General features: G+C 40.7%; 1 protein-coding gene across 1 annotated transcript; it reads left to right on the top strand.

Annotated features, from left to right (window-relative positions):
- Positions 1-4,087: 4,087 nt before the first annotated feature.
- bmp4 (bone morphogenetic protein 4) lies at positions 4,088-14,726 on the top strand. Its single transcript, XM_040042514.1, has 4 exons — positions 4,088-4,370; positions 8,150-8,272; positions 8,917-9,281; positions 13,063-14,726. Exons 3-4 carry the CDS (start codon positions 8,924-8,926, stop codon positions 13,914-13,916), a joined length of 1,212 nt encoding a protein of 403 aa, XP_039898448.1. The 5' UTR covers positions 4,088-4,370; positions 8,150-8,272; positions 8,917-8,923; the 3' UTR covers positions 13,917-14,726.
- The last annotated feature ends 754 nt before the right edge of the window (positions 14,727-15,480 follow it).

The raw sequence follows: 15,480 nt of genomic DNA, 5'->3' as shown, positions 1-15,480 counted from the left end.
GGTTTTATGGACTGATGAAATGAGAGTGAGTCTTGATGGGCCAGATGGATGGGCCCGTGGCTGGATTGGTAATGGGCAGAGAGCTCCAGTCCGACTCAGACGCCAGCAAGGTGGAGGTGGAGTACTGGTTTGGGCTGGTATCATCAAAGATGAGCTTGTGGGGCCTTTTCGGGTTGAGGATGGAGTCAAGCTCAACTCCCAGTCCTACTGCCAGTTTCTGGAAGACACCTTCTTCAAGCAGTGGTACAGGAAGAAGTCTGCATCCTTCAAGAAAAACATGATTTTCATGCAGGACAATGCTCCATCACACGCGTCCAAGTACTCCACAGCGTGGCTGGCAAGAAAGGGTATAAAAGAAGAAAAACTAATGACATGGCCACCTTGTTCACCTGATCTGAACCCCATTGAGAACCTGTGGTCCATCATCAAATGTGAGATTTACAAGGAGGGCAAACAGTACACCTCTCTGAACAGTGTCTGGGAGGCTGTGGTTGCTGCTGCACGCAATGTTGATGGTGAACAGATCAAAACACTGACAGAATCCATGGATGGCAGGCTTTTGAGTGTCCTTGCAAAGAAAGGTGGCTATATTGGTCGCTGATTTGTTTTTGTTTTGTTTTTGAATGTCAGAAATGTATATTTGTGAATGTGGAGATGTTATATTGGTTTCACTGGTAAAAATAAATAATTGAAATGGGTATATATTTGTTTTTTGTTAAGTTGCCTAATAATTATGCACAGTAATAGTCACCTGCACACACAGATATCCCCCTAAAATAGCTAAAACTAAAAACAAACTGAAAACTACTTCCAAAAACATTCAGCTTTGATATTAATGAGTTTTTTGGGTTCATTGAGAACATGGTTGTTGTTCAATAATAAAATTATTCCTCAAAAATACAACTTGCCTAATAATTCTGCACTCCCTGTATAGAAAACTGTACTCAGAGGTGCAAGCAGTGGGAAAGCGCCTCACTGACTACCTGCGGTTCTAAGCCGCCCGCATTTGATAATCTCCTTCGTAACTGAGGAGCTCAAAGAGCTCAAAGAGGCTAAACCCAGTCTACAGCTTGGAATGGGCATCCACCACATTACTTGCACTCAAGACAGTTTTGAAAGTTAACCTTTCAGTCCACTTTCGGGTGACTTGTGGTGTATTTTGGATTTTAAAAAATCCCACCTTTAATGTAAAAGGATCACAAAGAATATAGTAGAATATTTTTTAAAGTGTGAATATATGTGTGTTCATACCCATACGATGAGTATGAGTAAAAAATATTCTACATAGTAATAATAATAATAATAATAATAATAATCTTAGAGCTTTACTGAGACAACTGTTTTTTAATCATCTAAAAAAAATGAAATCCACTCTCATGCAGGCAAATAACATACTTTACATCTATCATATCTGACAGGTGACGTGTGCTTGAACTGTTTAACTTTTCTTTTTTCACTGGTACAGGATGGATTGAGTTTTATCTTATCTGTCCAAAATAAATTGCGCCATAATTCAGGTTTTGTTTTTATTTTTTTCCCGCTTGTTTGTGTTCACTTCACTAGTTTGAAGCCTATCTTCAGTTTAAAACTTGCAATACAAAGTCATGCTGGTGTAATCTTGTTTTGATGGATGAGACAACCACAGGTTACGTACATCACCCTGATGCAGCCTTATACGTCTTTGTATCTTTGTGACCTCACAGAAACATCCTGTCCATTGTTAATTCACCTAAAAACACCGAGAGGATTATTATGTTGGAATTTCCACCCGCACATTAAATAAACTGTCGAGAAGGAAACAGACTCTTTTTGTTGGTTTGTCTTTTTTTTTTTTTTTTTTTGCTTTAATTAATCATAAAACCTAAAGTCAAATAGGACTGAATCTCTGAATGGCAATCAACATAATGAAGAGGGCTTAAGGACTTGAGAGGAACCAGTTTATAGCAAAAACATCTCTAAAAGGGCAATCTGTAAGATTATTTGTTTAAAAACTAATAAAAAAAAGTAAAGAATTTAAAGCTATTAACAATATGGAAAAGATGTTTGTATTGCATTACAGACATTGTATCAGCACAGACTCATATCATTCCACAATGCAACTTTTAACTCAAGATGTGATATAATATACCATCCAGTATTTACTTAGTTTATCATGAGAGAGGGAATTATTAGTGTGTATTATTCTGACATACTGTCAATCTTAATGTAAGACAGGAAGTGAATCAGAAAACTGGATTAATATGAAAGCCATCTAGCTATAAAGTCTGTTTTAGCCTAGCACCACTTACTGCACACAAGCTTGCTCACGTAATTCTGATTTCTATGCTGTAGTAGTACTTGTTGATAGAAGACTGGATGCTCTCCATGCACCTTAGAAATCAAAGAAATTGAAAATAAGGAGGCAGAATAGCACTCCTAAATATCCAGAGTGACCGCCGTGGATTTTTTTGTAAAACAATACAACAACCCCTTCCTAATTCTACCATGCACAGCTTTACAAAGCAGTTTTACAGTCTAAAACTCATCCTGCACCAATGTGTGATACACAGTACATCACATGCAATTTTAACAATACTGCAACTCAGTGGGGAACCACAACCAAATGAATGCAGGTGAATCTTTTTTTTTTTTTTTTACAACAGGAAGTTTTAAGTTACATTATACAAAGAATAATACAGTAACTGTAGTACTGTAGTAAAACTGAAACTGCACGACCTATCTGACACTCATCTATGCATTCTAACTCTTGCCAACCCTACAAACCTGTAATATTAAATATAGACTCTTGGGCACTGGTGTGATTATTCAAGCTGTTAAATCTTCAGTTAAAAGTGGTTAAATATGGATCAAAAAAGAAAAAAAGAAAAAAAAAACAGGAAAGAAAAAAAAGCTCTAAGTCTGACGAAAAATAAATGAGCAAGGTCTCATCAAAAAGACAAAATGCACATGTATACAGTGCATAGAAGACTAAAATCTGGGAAAGAACAAGTGGAGATAATATTTATTAAGACTGCAAACAAACTAAAACAAATCTGTAATGTTTCTGGCACATTTTAAATGCTTTTTAAACATATACAGGAGCAGAAACGTTTTAGTCATAACACGGGGAAACGGATTTTTATCTTTTTAAGCAGCGGTTCGCCAAACGGAATCCTTCAAGGAATAATTTCAGTCATACTTTAAAAAAAAACAGGACTGAAAAGAACATGATGGCTGAATTTACATCTTTTTTAGTACGTGGTATTAATTGTGATTATCTGCTTTATTAATATCATTTTCTTTATCACCGTTCCACATCCGTAGTTCTAAAATGACAGTCATTTTAAAATCATTCACACAGATGGCCCACTGTGGGGTTAGGCAGTGATTGAAATGTTACACAAGTACATAACACGGTGATACCAGTCATATAAAATGTCTATATGTTAAATGAACCCTCTACTAAGTTTAAAGAGCAGTCATGAAGTTCCGTGGAACCCCTCATCAAAAGCACTATCGAAACATGGATCCACGGCATGCGATCGTGGAATAATTTCAAATGACGATAACAATAAGAAGTGCAAGAGGCAGAAAAGCTATTTTGTAAAGTTGTACATTAGTGGGAACACATCGCTTATATCGGGGAAGCCAATCACTTTGAATACATTTCATAAATTTTGATGAAGGATTAAAGAAAAAGCCTTTAACCAATAAAAATGTACGCACGTGGCCACGTGTATATATATATATTTTTAATAATTAAATATGCATAGCATTTTTAAAGTAGACCAGTTGTTTACATCTGCAGGTACGCAAGGCGTTTATTTATTTATTTATTTTAGGTTAGGTCACTAACATGTTGCATATGGAGACTTACCGGGCATTTGACCCGCTGGGCATTATTTAAAGACAAAATGCAAAGTTTCACATAGTGAAAAGGGGGAAAAAAAGCGCAGTGAGTTGTCTTTATTTAAAGTGGAGGAGGAGGAGGAGAGAAGGGGGGGGGTTATCCAAGGTGTTTGAGACAGATGAGGGAGGTGGGGGTCGTGGAGGAAGGAGGAAGGAGGAGGCAGAGAGGGTAAATTGGGCGGACACATAAAAACTGCAAGGGGCCATAGATGCTGGATCATTTGAAAGCCTGCCGTCCTGCGCGCCGATCGCCCTAGTGAGCCGCACTGGAGACGAATAAGAAGCCCCGCTGCAGAGCCCGAGCGCCGGCCTTCACTCCTCTTGTCCGTTCTGAGGTGTCGCTAAAGGATTAATGAGCCAAAAAGGCGCATAATTTCTCCTTTAAGGCACATTTCGGCATTTTTTCGGCGTTACGCCTGGACTGCCTTACACCTTCCCTTTCATATTCACTTCATTCGAGGATACCTGTACCTCTACTGATGGTAAGCGCTCACCAAACGACACATTTAGACTACACACATCAAAGAGTCAACAGCGAAACTTTAAAAAAAAAAAAAACAACAGCAACAACATACAGACACACACATCTTTGAGCAAGAGAGGCTCTCGCTGAAGTGTTGTTACTTTAAGTTTGGGTCTCTCCTTTGTGCGCATTTAAGCGACTCCGCTGAGAGTTTAAACACCGTTCCGGGATAAATGCGCGAGAATAAATGGGCATAAAAAACACTCACAGCGTGCGGAACTCATTCAAAAACCGATATAAAAGTGCATTTTGGAACGAATGGCGCTGTGATCATGGCCAAACAAGTAACAGGTTATTGTGCCCGAGACTTGAGCCGATGACAAATCAAGATGAGGTCATGTCCAAACACAGCGTCAGATTTTGCTGTTTTGTTTTTTTATGTCTTTCATTGAAATCGCCAGCGTTGCGCACGTGTATGCATTTTATAATTCAGTTTAACACTGATTAAACATCTGTAACTGCTTCTTGTCATCCAAGTATGAAGGCTCGTATGAACGATGGAGGTTGACAGATCAGAGATGAGCGATAATGAAAATAAGTTGGGGGGTTTCTCGCAAAAGATGAAGTTCATTTCATTTTACCGCACGGGTTTTGAACAATAATTGACGCATAATTGCGCCAGTTGACTGAGCTGATGTCCAGTAATGACATAATGCTTGCGAAAACATGAAATGCTAATACATTACAGCTGCAGAGTCTTGCAGATGTGAGTCCGGTTTGTTGTCCACTCACGTGTTTTTCACCTGTTTGCAACAAGTCGTTGTAAAGATAAATCCTGTCATTTAATCCGGTAAAACTGCAGCAGGGAAAATTGCGGCCTGCGGACGCCCGGTCTCCTTGGCACTCAGTTTAGTTTGCAACTCAAATTCATCTCGTGAACTGCAGAGGAGCAGAATGGCCAAATAAATTAATTTCAGAATTACTTTTACACACACACACACACACACACACACATATATATTATATATAAAGAAGTCACATGTCACTTCTGGTGATGGCTTTAATTTTTTTCGGTCATTTTCCTTGTCAGCCTCCGTCTGATTGTTCTGGGTTTTCCGTTATTAACGCACAATTAACAACACACTTTTTTTTTTAATTTAAAAGAAAAAACGTGCCATTGACACTTTTCCTTTTATTTTTCATTAAAAGGAAAAAAACCGACAGGATACATCAAAAAAATCCCACACACCTCATCTTTTCCCTCAGACTTTTTGCCTTTCGTTTATAATGCCAGAGAAACATCATTGTATGTTCTAATTTCGAGCTTGAGAAATTAAAAAAAATATCCCAACCTGCACATAAAATATAGAATTTTGTTAGGCTGACTGGTTAAATATTATTATTTAGCTTTGTTAATTTGGTTACTACAAAGCAAAAAAAAAAAAAAAAAAGACAAGAAAAAAAAAGAAAGTGTTTGACATTTGGGGTTGTGTGTGTGTGTGTGTGTGTTTTCTTTACCTATTGCTCATTCCAAGAGCATGGCATTATTTTGGGACTACCATTCAAAGACATAAATGTCTTCTAATTATACAGGCAGCGACCGGAATTAAGCATAGACATTGCCACTGATCAATCAATAAGTAGAACCCTGTGACTAAAATGATAAAATCACTGTTCCACAGTGACCTGTTGCTCTCCTCCCTCTCTCCCTCCCTCATTCCCATCCTCCCTCCCACCATCACTGTCAAATTCCTCAGGAAACACATCTGAAGAGCCATGTGCATAGTCTGATCACATTATCTCTGGTCAGAGAGAGACAGAGAGAGAGAGAACGAATGAGAGAGGCCAAGAGGGATCAAGCAAAGCCAAGGGCAGTTTGACTGCTGCAGCCTAATTGCAGCCTGGTCTGCAACGGTTGCTGCAAAATGTATTTCTGTCACTTAGTGGAAAGCTTTTCTGTGTGTCCAGCTTTGTTTTATAATCTCATGTTGTTTTTGTTTGTTTGATTGAGAGGGCAATAAATGACTGCACGTTTATGATGAGTGCAGAGGTGTGGGCGGCGATTTTGTTGCTGCTGTTGTTGTTTTTTTAAGAATTTGGTGTAAAATTATTTCTTATCACTCTTGGTGAAAACAGGCCAGTAAACACGAGCACACTGGCTTGAGAGACACAGAGCTGAGCGTTACTCCCTGTCTGCCTTACATCTTCTTTCATCATCATCACACCATTTTGAGTGTCTGTCTGTTTTAGCCTGCAGCTTTGTCAGTGGCTGGTTACAGTTACAAGATGTTCTGTATGGTCAGTGTTTTTGAGTGCTATGAATCCCTGTAATCATGGGAGAGGCCCTCTCTGTACAATGAACGTTTGTTGTCAGAGATGTACACACACAGACTCTCTCACACACACACATTTATCCCCTCACCCCATGGGTAATAGAGCTGATCATGTTCTGAATCCTCCTCACTCTTTTTGCTGCAGTTCTCACGAACATGCAAATGGTGGCACACACTTATGCGGACACGCACGTCAATGCATGCGCTGCGTTTTGCAGTCGTGCGCGTGCACACTGCATGTCACCCTCTCTTCTTGCACAGTGGATCTTGTGTCATGACCGAGAAAAGGAGGGTCAACCGGAGGTCAAAGTCTAATACCGTTAGGGAAATAGATCCTAGATTGCATGTATAGTGAGGCATGCAGGAGGCAAGTTAATCACATAGATATGAAGCCAGGCATGCTAGCAAGCTGAAAAACGCAAACTGTATGTGACACGCGCACACACACGCAGATAGAGTGTGAGCTAATATGCATCCTCACTGTGCAGTAATTCTTGGTTGTGCTCCAGTGGAACAAGATCCAAATGATGACCGAAGCCTTGTGTCACTTTGGAGTGTTTGTTCCATGATGCTGTTGTTGTGGTCACTTAAAATTCAGTAACCTTGTTAGTGCGATTCAGCAGCACTTAACACTTCAAATGAGGTGTACAAACTGAATCATTTGATCCATGTTGTTCTTGTTAAACCTGCCTGTTAAAGCTCTGACTTTTCCCTTTTTGGAAAGTGGTTCTTTTTTGTGTGTGGAAGTGTTATATATATATTTTTTAAATTAGTCTTCTAGAAGCACATTCTGCTCAGTATATCATGCACACATCAGTGGTGAATGTACTACTGTATGTACAGTGTTATCAAAGTAGAGAAGTCCTGCCATCAGAGTCACAACCCATGTGAGCTCTAAAATGGAAGAGAAGCTCTTCTAAGAAGAATCTGTTTAGTTCCTTGTCTAAAATAGGTCAACTCAGTCGCTTGGAGGGGTAAAGGCTGAGTGGGTTTTCTGTTTTAGTAAACCAACAGCCCTCTTATCTTGAATAAAGAGTTTGCTAATTGTGATCAGACTTGTTTTGTGCTCTGTGGGTTCTGACGTTTTTCTGTTGAACCTGGCGCTAATCAGATTTTTAGCTTGTCATTAATGTAAAGTAGGAAGCTGCTTTTCAAATGTGTGTCTCTGAAATAGATGTAAGTGTTGAATAAGTTGTATTTTCTTACCAAGGTGGGTGTCAAGCATTAGGTATCTGCTGTCTGTGTTGTAGCACATGCCTACTTACATTCCACTTACAGCAAATAGCTAGCTTACCCACCAGCCAAAATGATAAGCCTTAAAGAGACACTGGGTCTCTCTCTCACCAATAAACACACACATACACAAGCTCCTGTGGTACTCTTTGAAGAAATGCCATGTAACAACCTCAAGTGTTTGCAAGTGTCAGTTCACAATATCCCTGTGTTTTTTGCCTTCATCTTTCAGGAACAGGGTCACTTCAAAGTTCTCCTGCAGCCACCCAACGCCACCTGACATTTCCTAGAAGAACGGGTCCATTGCCTGCTCCCAACAAACATGGACTGTTTCCCCATGCTTTATTTTCTGTCGGTAAGTAAGTGGGCCATGCCATTTCAATTTGCGGCATGTGACACGCTGCTAAATCTTGCATCTCCCTTCTCTCTGTCTGCTGACTCACTCATTTATGTGGCGTCTATCCAGACTTGGACTGAAGGTCCCTAAGGGGTGTTGGGCGAGCCACGTGCCTGAGGAAGAGCTTTTTCTTATAAGTGTGTGGCACAATGTCCCAGGTTTGGGCCATGGTTTGTTTGAGCAGAATGTGTAAGACCGAGACTTTTTATCAAGTTAAGAATTTGCTTAGACCCCAGGGCTGCCTCTTTTATTTGTCTAATTATAGTGGAGGAGACAAGGAGGAAGGGAGATAGTGGGGAGGAATGGCCCTGAGATTCCATTCAAAAAAAAAAAAAAAGATGGGTTCTTGAGCTAGCTGTTTACCTTTGGAGGATAAAGATAAACTCTAAATGGTCTATCTGATCGGAGACTACTTTACTGTAAACAAGGCAGACTGGACTATTGAAACTAATTAGTCTGCCTTTAGTGGGAACATTTATACAAGAGAAAATAATGGTGTTTTGGATGGAGGGTAAGACAAATCTTATAGCTGCCTTTATATCTGCTCTATTTAGCCCTTTTTTAATCATTTATCTTCCTGTTCCATCTGCTGCTCTCACCAGAGACATCATGATTCCTGGTAATCGAATGCTGATGGTCATTTTAATATGCCAAGTCCTGCTGGGAGAGAGCAACCATGCTAGTCTGATACCTGAAGAAGGAAAAAAGAAAGTACCTGGCCTGCAGGGTCGTTCGGCCGCTCAAAGCCATGAACTGTTGCGGGACTTTGAGGCCACGCTGCTGCATATGTTCGGCCTCAAAAGGCGGCCGCGGCCCAGTCGTTCAGCCACTGTGCCCCGCTACCTGCTGGACCTTTATCGGCTACAGTCGGGTGAGGCTGAGGAGGCCGGAGCGCACGACATTGCTTTTGAGTACCCAGAAAGGTCAGCCAGTCGGGCCAACACTGTGAGGGGCTTCCACCATGAAGGTAAGCAAAAAAATAGGGGGTTTTCGCATCACATGAACTCCAGAAAAACAATTTTAAGGAGCACAAAACTGAAAGAAGGAATGTCATTAGTAGGAGGAGAGATGATAAATACAAGTGTCAGCACACAAAACATTACACCACTCTTACAGCAAGGTCGCTGTTGCCAAGCATTCCAATAGTTTTGGTGGTAATGCAGTGCGCTGGCATGGGTGAGGTTTGCTTAGTATTCGGGGTTTTAAAAAAAGCACATTTCCGACATCCCTTGAAACATGATTGTAAGAGTGCTCCACCCATCTCACCATAACCAAGGAATCTAAGGATGTGGTCACCAAACACTGTCTACAGAGGGGCAAAAAAAAAATCTGCTAGACAAGCTCTCAAGAGCCTAATTTGACAAAGCTCTGTGTGTTTGGTTAGCAGCTGAAGTAAAAGCATACCTCCATATTACTGACTTACACTTCTCACCCCACCCAGGAGAACACGGCTTTAAAAAGCCCGTTCTTGGACGGGAATTGTAGTGTGCTCCTCTCTCATGTCTCCAGTTTATATGGAGGGCTCTTTTAGAAGGACCTTCTTCAACGTACAATTATCTTTAATGCTACTCTGCAGACTTCTAAATAAAGCCCCTACTGCCAACAATGTGGGTGCTGAGAGCAGATGCTCGCAACTCTTTGGCGAGATGGAAAAATGGCCTCAAAAAGCTGGTGTGATAGACAGAGTGGAACATTAGAAGGGTTTCTGTTTATTGTGACTGATCCGTTTTAGCATCAAATGCAGAGGTTTCTCTGGGCTTGGAGAAAGTCCAGTTTGAGTGATCTGTGAAACGTAAGCTGAGTTTGAAAAGATAATGTGTTTGGAAAAGAAAGAAAGTGATGTATCACCGTTAGTCAGCAAGGAATTCAATTGTACCATGGATAACTGAGAAAACTGGGAATAATTTATGGATAGAGAGGGGAGTGAGGAAGGAGGGATGAGTCAGCCTTGCCAGACGTGTTGCTAAGGTAGCGCACGGCCACATGAACTCAAATGGTAGCGTAGCAAGGCTAGCAAGAAAAGGAAGCGCACCACCGCTAGTACAGGAACTTCTGCATATGATGCAATGTGAACACGCGCACATGTGTGCTTGTGCATCGGTTTCTACTCCTCTACAAGCATTTACCCTTCTTCTGATTTACTAAACTATGTTAATAATATGCTCTGAAGCCTTAAGAGTGGCAGTTCTTGCTTTCATGGCAGCGCCATTGTGTGATGGTATGACTCAGTTAAATGATCTGTCCAAAACATAGGGAGGCACTGCAGCCTGCAGCAGATGGATGATTATGTGAAGAGACATGTTTATAGGCAGGTTAAACTGTGTAACCTCTAACCTTGAATTCAGATGGCACGTTTATTGACTGGGTCTAATTGATGGCGTCTCTTTGTTTTACATAAGTTACGAAGTGTGTTAGCGCCCACTTCAAATCTGATTTGGTTGAGGATTTGAATACGCACCGCGTCTTCTCGCAACACCTCCTTTCCCACCGGCTTCAGATAAATGAGATTCTCCTGTACTGTCTGACTCCTTAATGATTATTCATGATGAAAATGATAAATGTCTTAAGTGAATAAACTGCAGAGCTAATCAAAAACACAGCAGGTTTTAATAATGAGAACCACCTGGGTAAGATTAGGGCCTGGGTGTGAAATAACAGGGGTGGATTGAGCAGGAAAATAGTAGACACAACATTCCTTTCCCCAACAATGATGATCTTGCCAGAAATCTGCAGACTGTGCGTGGAATAGGGAGCCTCCACTGTGTTTATACTGTAGCTGTGGTACGTTAATCACCACCCTCCTTGTAATGCATGTTTCAGCAAAGTGCTCAGAGAAAGGCATTGAAAGAAGGGCAGGATAATCCTTAAAGATAGATAAGAAAACACGGACGATATACATTTATATTCTTGAATACCCTGGAGGCCTTTCAAAGTAAACATATTTCCAGTGTAAAAAATGATATCTTTATACAAAGAAATGATTTTATATCTAATCATTTTTAAGAAAGCATACAATGCTTGCACAGTATACAAAAAAAAACTGAGTGCACCCCTGTTCAAAATCCTTTAAATGTGATGAGTCAAAATAATTCCAAAAAATCCTAAATAATACAGCTGAAGTACAATACACACCTGTGATCACTGATAAACCTAATACCCGAAACAAAAAATGAGTATACTTGTGATTTCCAATTAGGCTGCATGTATTTACTGTCTGTTTGAGCCTCTATATGAAAAAAGAATTGCCAGAAGAATTGAAAAAAATATGATTGTGAGACTTCACAAACACACTTAAACGTTCGTAATTAGGGGCTATAACCCACCGCTAGAGCCACAGTACCCACCTCCTAAAATGACACCAGGGACAGAGAGCTGCTTGCACAATCTAGCATCAGACTTGTCCAGAGAAATTATGCATGCCAGTAAAAAACAAAAAAAGAACAAAACAACAACCTTGCTGGCTCTCCAGCACAGATCTGCAAGACTGAACTTGGTGCATATCGCAGTGATGATTTTGGGAGCATATTATTTGGTTAGATAAATCCAGGATAAACAATTCCTGGAGAAATTGCATTGTAATTGCTGAAAGTTGCTGCAGCCCTTCTGCACACGCATCCAGCAACAGGCTGGGATCAGAACAAACCGTTCAACCCTGTGGTTAGTGGACAATCTTACTTTACCGCCTGAGCCATGGCAGCCACAAAGATATTCACCAGAGTTCTTCATGTTTAACTTTCTCTGAGTTTGCTGCACAGAGTGCCATTAAAAGAAAAACACATAAGATGCTTAAGGCATACTAATATTGATCAGTCATTTAAACTGCAGTCGGCATAAACCTGAAAAAGCAAAGACAAAAAAACTACAATGCACTGCTATCCTGCAGGTCTCACTCTCCATCCTAAGTGCGTTCCCAACAGATAAGCACAGCACTTTCCGCTGAGTAATATTTAACTGACACGTCAAACCCTTTTGTTAAACGTGAAAGCCTTTTCTAACCCATTCATCTCCGACATACTACCACTGTTATCACTGCTGTCTTCATACAACGTTACCTTACCTGAGCAGGTCAGAAAGATCCAGTGACTCGCCAAACTCTGCTATCACATCCTTTGACTCGCAGGGATTCCTCGTAGGTTTAGTAGTGACACTAAACAACAAAGATCCACCAAACAACCAAAAGACTGATGTGGTGGGAACCAAACTCGGAAATCTTTGCACCCTAAAGTGACACTTTGATGCCACATGCGCTTTTCAAAGAGCTGTCAAGGTGCCTCACTCTTTAACTTTACAACTTCGCATTTTGTTGAAGAACCTGCATTTGTCTGAAGAAAAATCGCATTCTGTCTGCTTATTGTGGTTACTTTGCAGAAAGATGCTGGAAAATTGCTGCCTACCCTAGCTTCAAAACCTAGTAACATTCATTTCACCCTGTCACTGGCAACTGGTAATAACAGGATTATGCTAGAACTCACTGATACTGATATAAATATTACAGAAAAAGTATAAAATGTAAATCTTGGTAGTCAAACATGTAGTGACTTTTGATAACATATAAAAGTAAACATTCTGCTGTTTAACTGAGGAAATGACTGTAAACTTGTGCAATTTTGAATCAAGATATTGCACATATTTTGTACCCTTGCTATTTTTGCCCTTGCTCAGGATGTATAAGTCTATTTTACATAGTCTCAAAATTATTGAGTTTCTTAGTTAAGCTTGCAATAAATATTTTATTTGCTGTATTTCAGAGCACATGGAGCAGCTACATGAGCTGGATGACGGAGGACCCATGCCCATTCGTTTTATGTTTAACCTCAGCAGCATCCCAGAGGACGAGCTTCTGTCTTCCGCAGAACTGAGGCTCTACCGTCATCAGATTGATGAGGCCATTGCTGATGCCATCTCAGACGACCAGGCACTTCACCGAATAAACGTGTACGAGGTGCTCAAAGCCCCCCGACCCGGGCAGCTTATCACACAGCTACTGGATACGCGGCTCGTGCGCCACAACGCGTCGCGCTGGGAGAGCTTTGACGTCAGCCCCGCCGTGCTGCGCTGGACTCGTGAACGACTTCCCAATTACGGGCTGGCTGTGGAGGTTCTGCACCTCAACCAGACTCCACGCCACCAGGGCCGACACGTTCGCATTAGCCGCTCGCTGCACCAAGAACCCGGTGAAGACTGGGAGCAGCTACGCCCCCTCCTGGTAACCTTTGGTCATGACGGAAAGGGTCATCCGCTGACTCGCCGGACCAAGCGCAGCCCGAGACAGCGGGGCCGTAAACGCAACCGCAACTGCCGGCGCCATGCGCTGTACGTGGACTTCAGCGATGTAGGCTGGAATGACTGGATAGTGGCGCCTCCTGGTTACCAGGCCTATTACTGCCACGGGGAATGCCCCTTTCCTCTGGCAGATCATCTGAATTCAACCAACCACGCCATTGTTCAGACACTGGTGAACTCTGTGAACAACAATATTCCCAAGGCCTGCTGTGTGCCAACAGAGCTCAGCGCGATCTCCATGCTCTACCTAGATGAACATGACAAGGTGGTCCTTAAAAACTACCAGGAAATGGTAGTGGAGGGCTGCGGCTGCCGCTAACGCACAGACGTACTAAAGTGTGGGCTTGGACTGCGGCACTGAAAAAAGCAACACGGGCGCTAACAAATCGGAAGGTCTTTACTCCCAAAAATGTTCACTTGGACCCTTATTTATAACTTTTATGAGGTGTATGTTTGTCTCACTTTTTTTCTTTGACTATATCATATATTTTGACAAAATATATATTTATATCTACATATTAAAAATAAATAAATAAAAATAAATCCTTATTTTAAACATAAAAAAGCTGTACAACTTTTCATAATGTACATTAGATTGTATAAGGTTTTTTTGTTTGTTTGTTTTGTTTTGTTGAAAAATAGTAAAAACTCTAAAAAGTAAAGTTTATTTACTGGTAATATTTATTGCTTTCATATTATATATAGAAAAAAATAAATAAAAATATGAATTGCTTCCAGTAACACATTCAGTAATATCAAATGATGCATCCTTTGTGTATTTGCATAAATTAGAGCACTGAGTGAATTTGTTACAATGGTGAATTGTATTGGCTTTAATTAAGACGTTCGACATCAATCTGATTATTTTGAAAAGGCCCTCAAAACAAAATCATAAAGGTAAAAACGTCATTGTAAAGTATATGTAATAGAAACAAAAAGGAGTTAATAAAAACTACAATCTGACCTTAAATCTCCCATTACTTTTGTAATTTGGATTTAAACATGAGGCTGAAATTTCTCCCCGTGGCACGTTAATTGCGGTGTAATCACTTTTTACTAAAACAAAAGAGACGAGCACAGAAATCTCTCTGTTTTGTCTTTGCCAAATAAAAGAATGTTTGGCTTGTTATCTGGTATCTCGCCAGCTTTCAATGGATTGCAGCTCATCAAAGGAAGAGAAGAAACCAGCAGAAAAACTGCTTCTGCATCTTTTTAAAACAACATAGGAAGTTTTTTGTTGTTGTTTTGTTTTCTGAGAAGCAGTATGCCATTTCACAGGACATAGGAGATTAGGGTTAGGGCCTTATTGTTCTCAAATTTCACTTTAATGTCAATTAGGCTAACATGTGGTGGTTGGATACTTGCTAATCCAATTGCAGTCGAGATGGGTTGTTCAGACCAACTGCGTGAGAGTGATTCTATTGTTCCTGACATCCCCACATTGGGGGCATGATTGTGGCTGATGCGTCCTGCCCTCATACAAGGCGGCTGAGTCCTCAGAAGAATCAAAGGTTAGACACTCTGTCTCCTGCCTTTGTCTTCAGCGGCTCATGCCGGCAGAGCAAAGACGGCTGTCTCCAACCTGTGCCCCATCACACAAAAGGCTTCTACATCACTTATTTACAAGCTGACAGCTGTCCCAAATTATGTGATAATGTTTAGGGAGAGCGTCTCCTTTGAACTGCTGGGGGGACGTTGGCTGTGCATTGTTGCCTAGACAGCGTCCTGTACATATTCGTCTCCGGCAAACCACTGCGCATTGTTTAAATGCCTAAAGAACAGTATAATTACATTTAAAGGGTTTTTAATTTGATGGGTGTTTTTTTCTGAAATAACCTTTAAAAGCAACTTAAGCCACTAAACGATTGACAGAAAACACAAAA

The sequence above is a fragment of the Simochromis diagramma genome, unplaced genomic scaffold, assembly GCF_900408965.1.
Source record: "Simochromis diagramma unplaced genomic scaffold, fSimDia1.1 OVJJ01000304.1, whole genome shotgun sequence".
Classification (NCBI taxonomy): domain Eukaryota; kingdom Metazoa; phylum Chordata; class Actinopteri; order Cichliformes; family Cichlidae; genus Simochromis; species Simochromis diagramma.
This window is presented reverse-complemented; position numbering and strand designations above follow the sequence as displayed.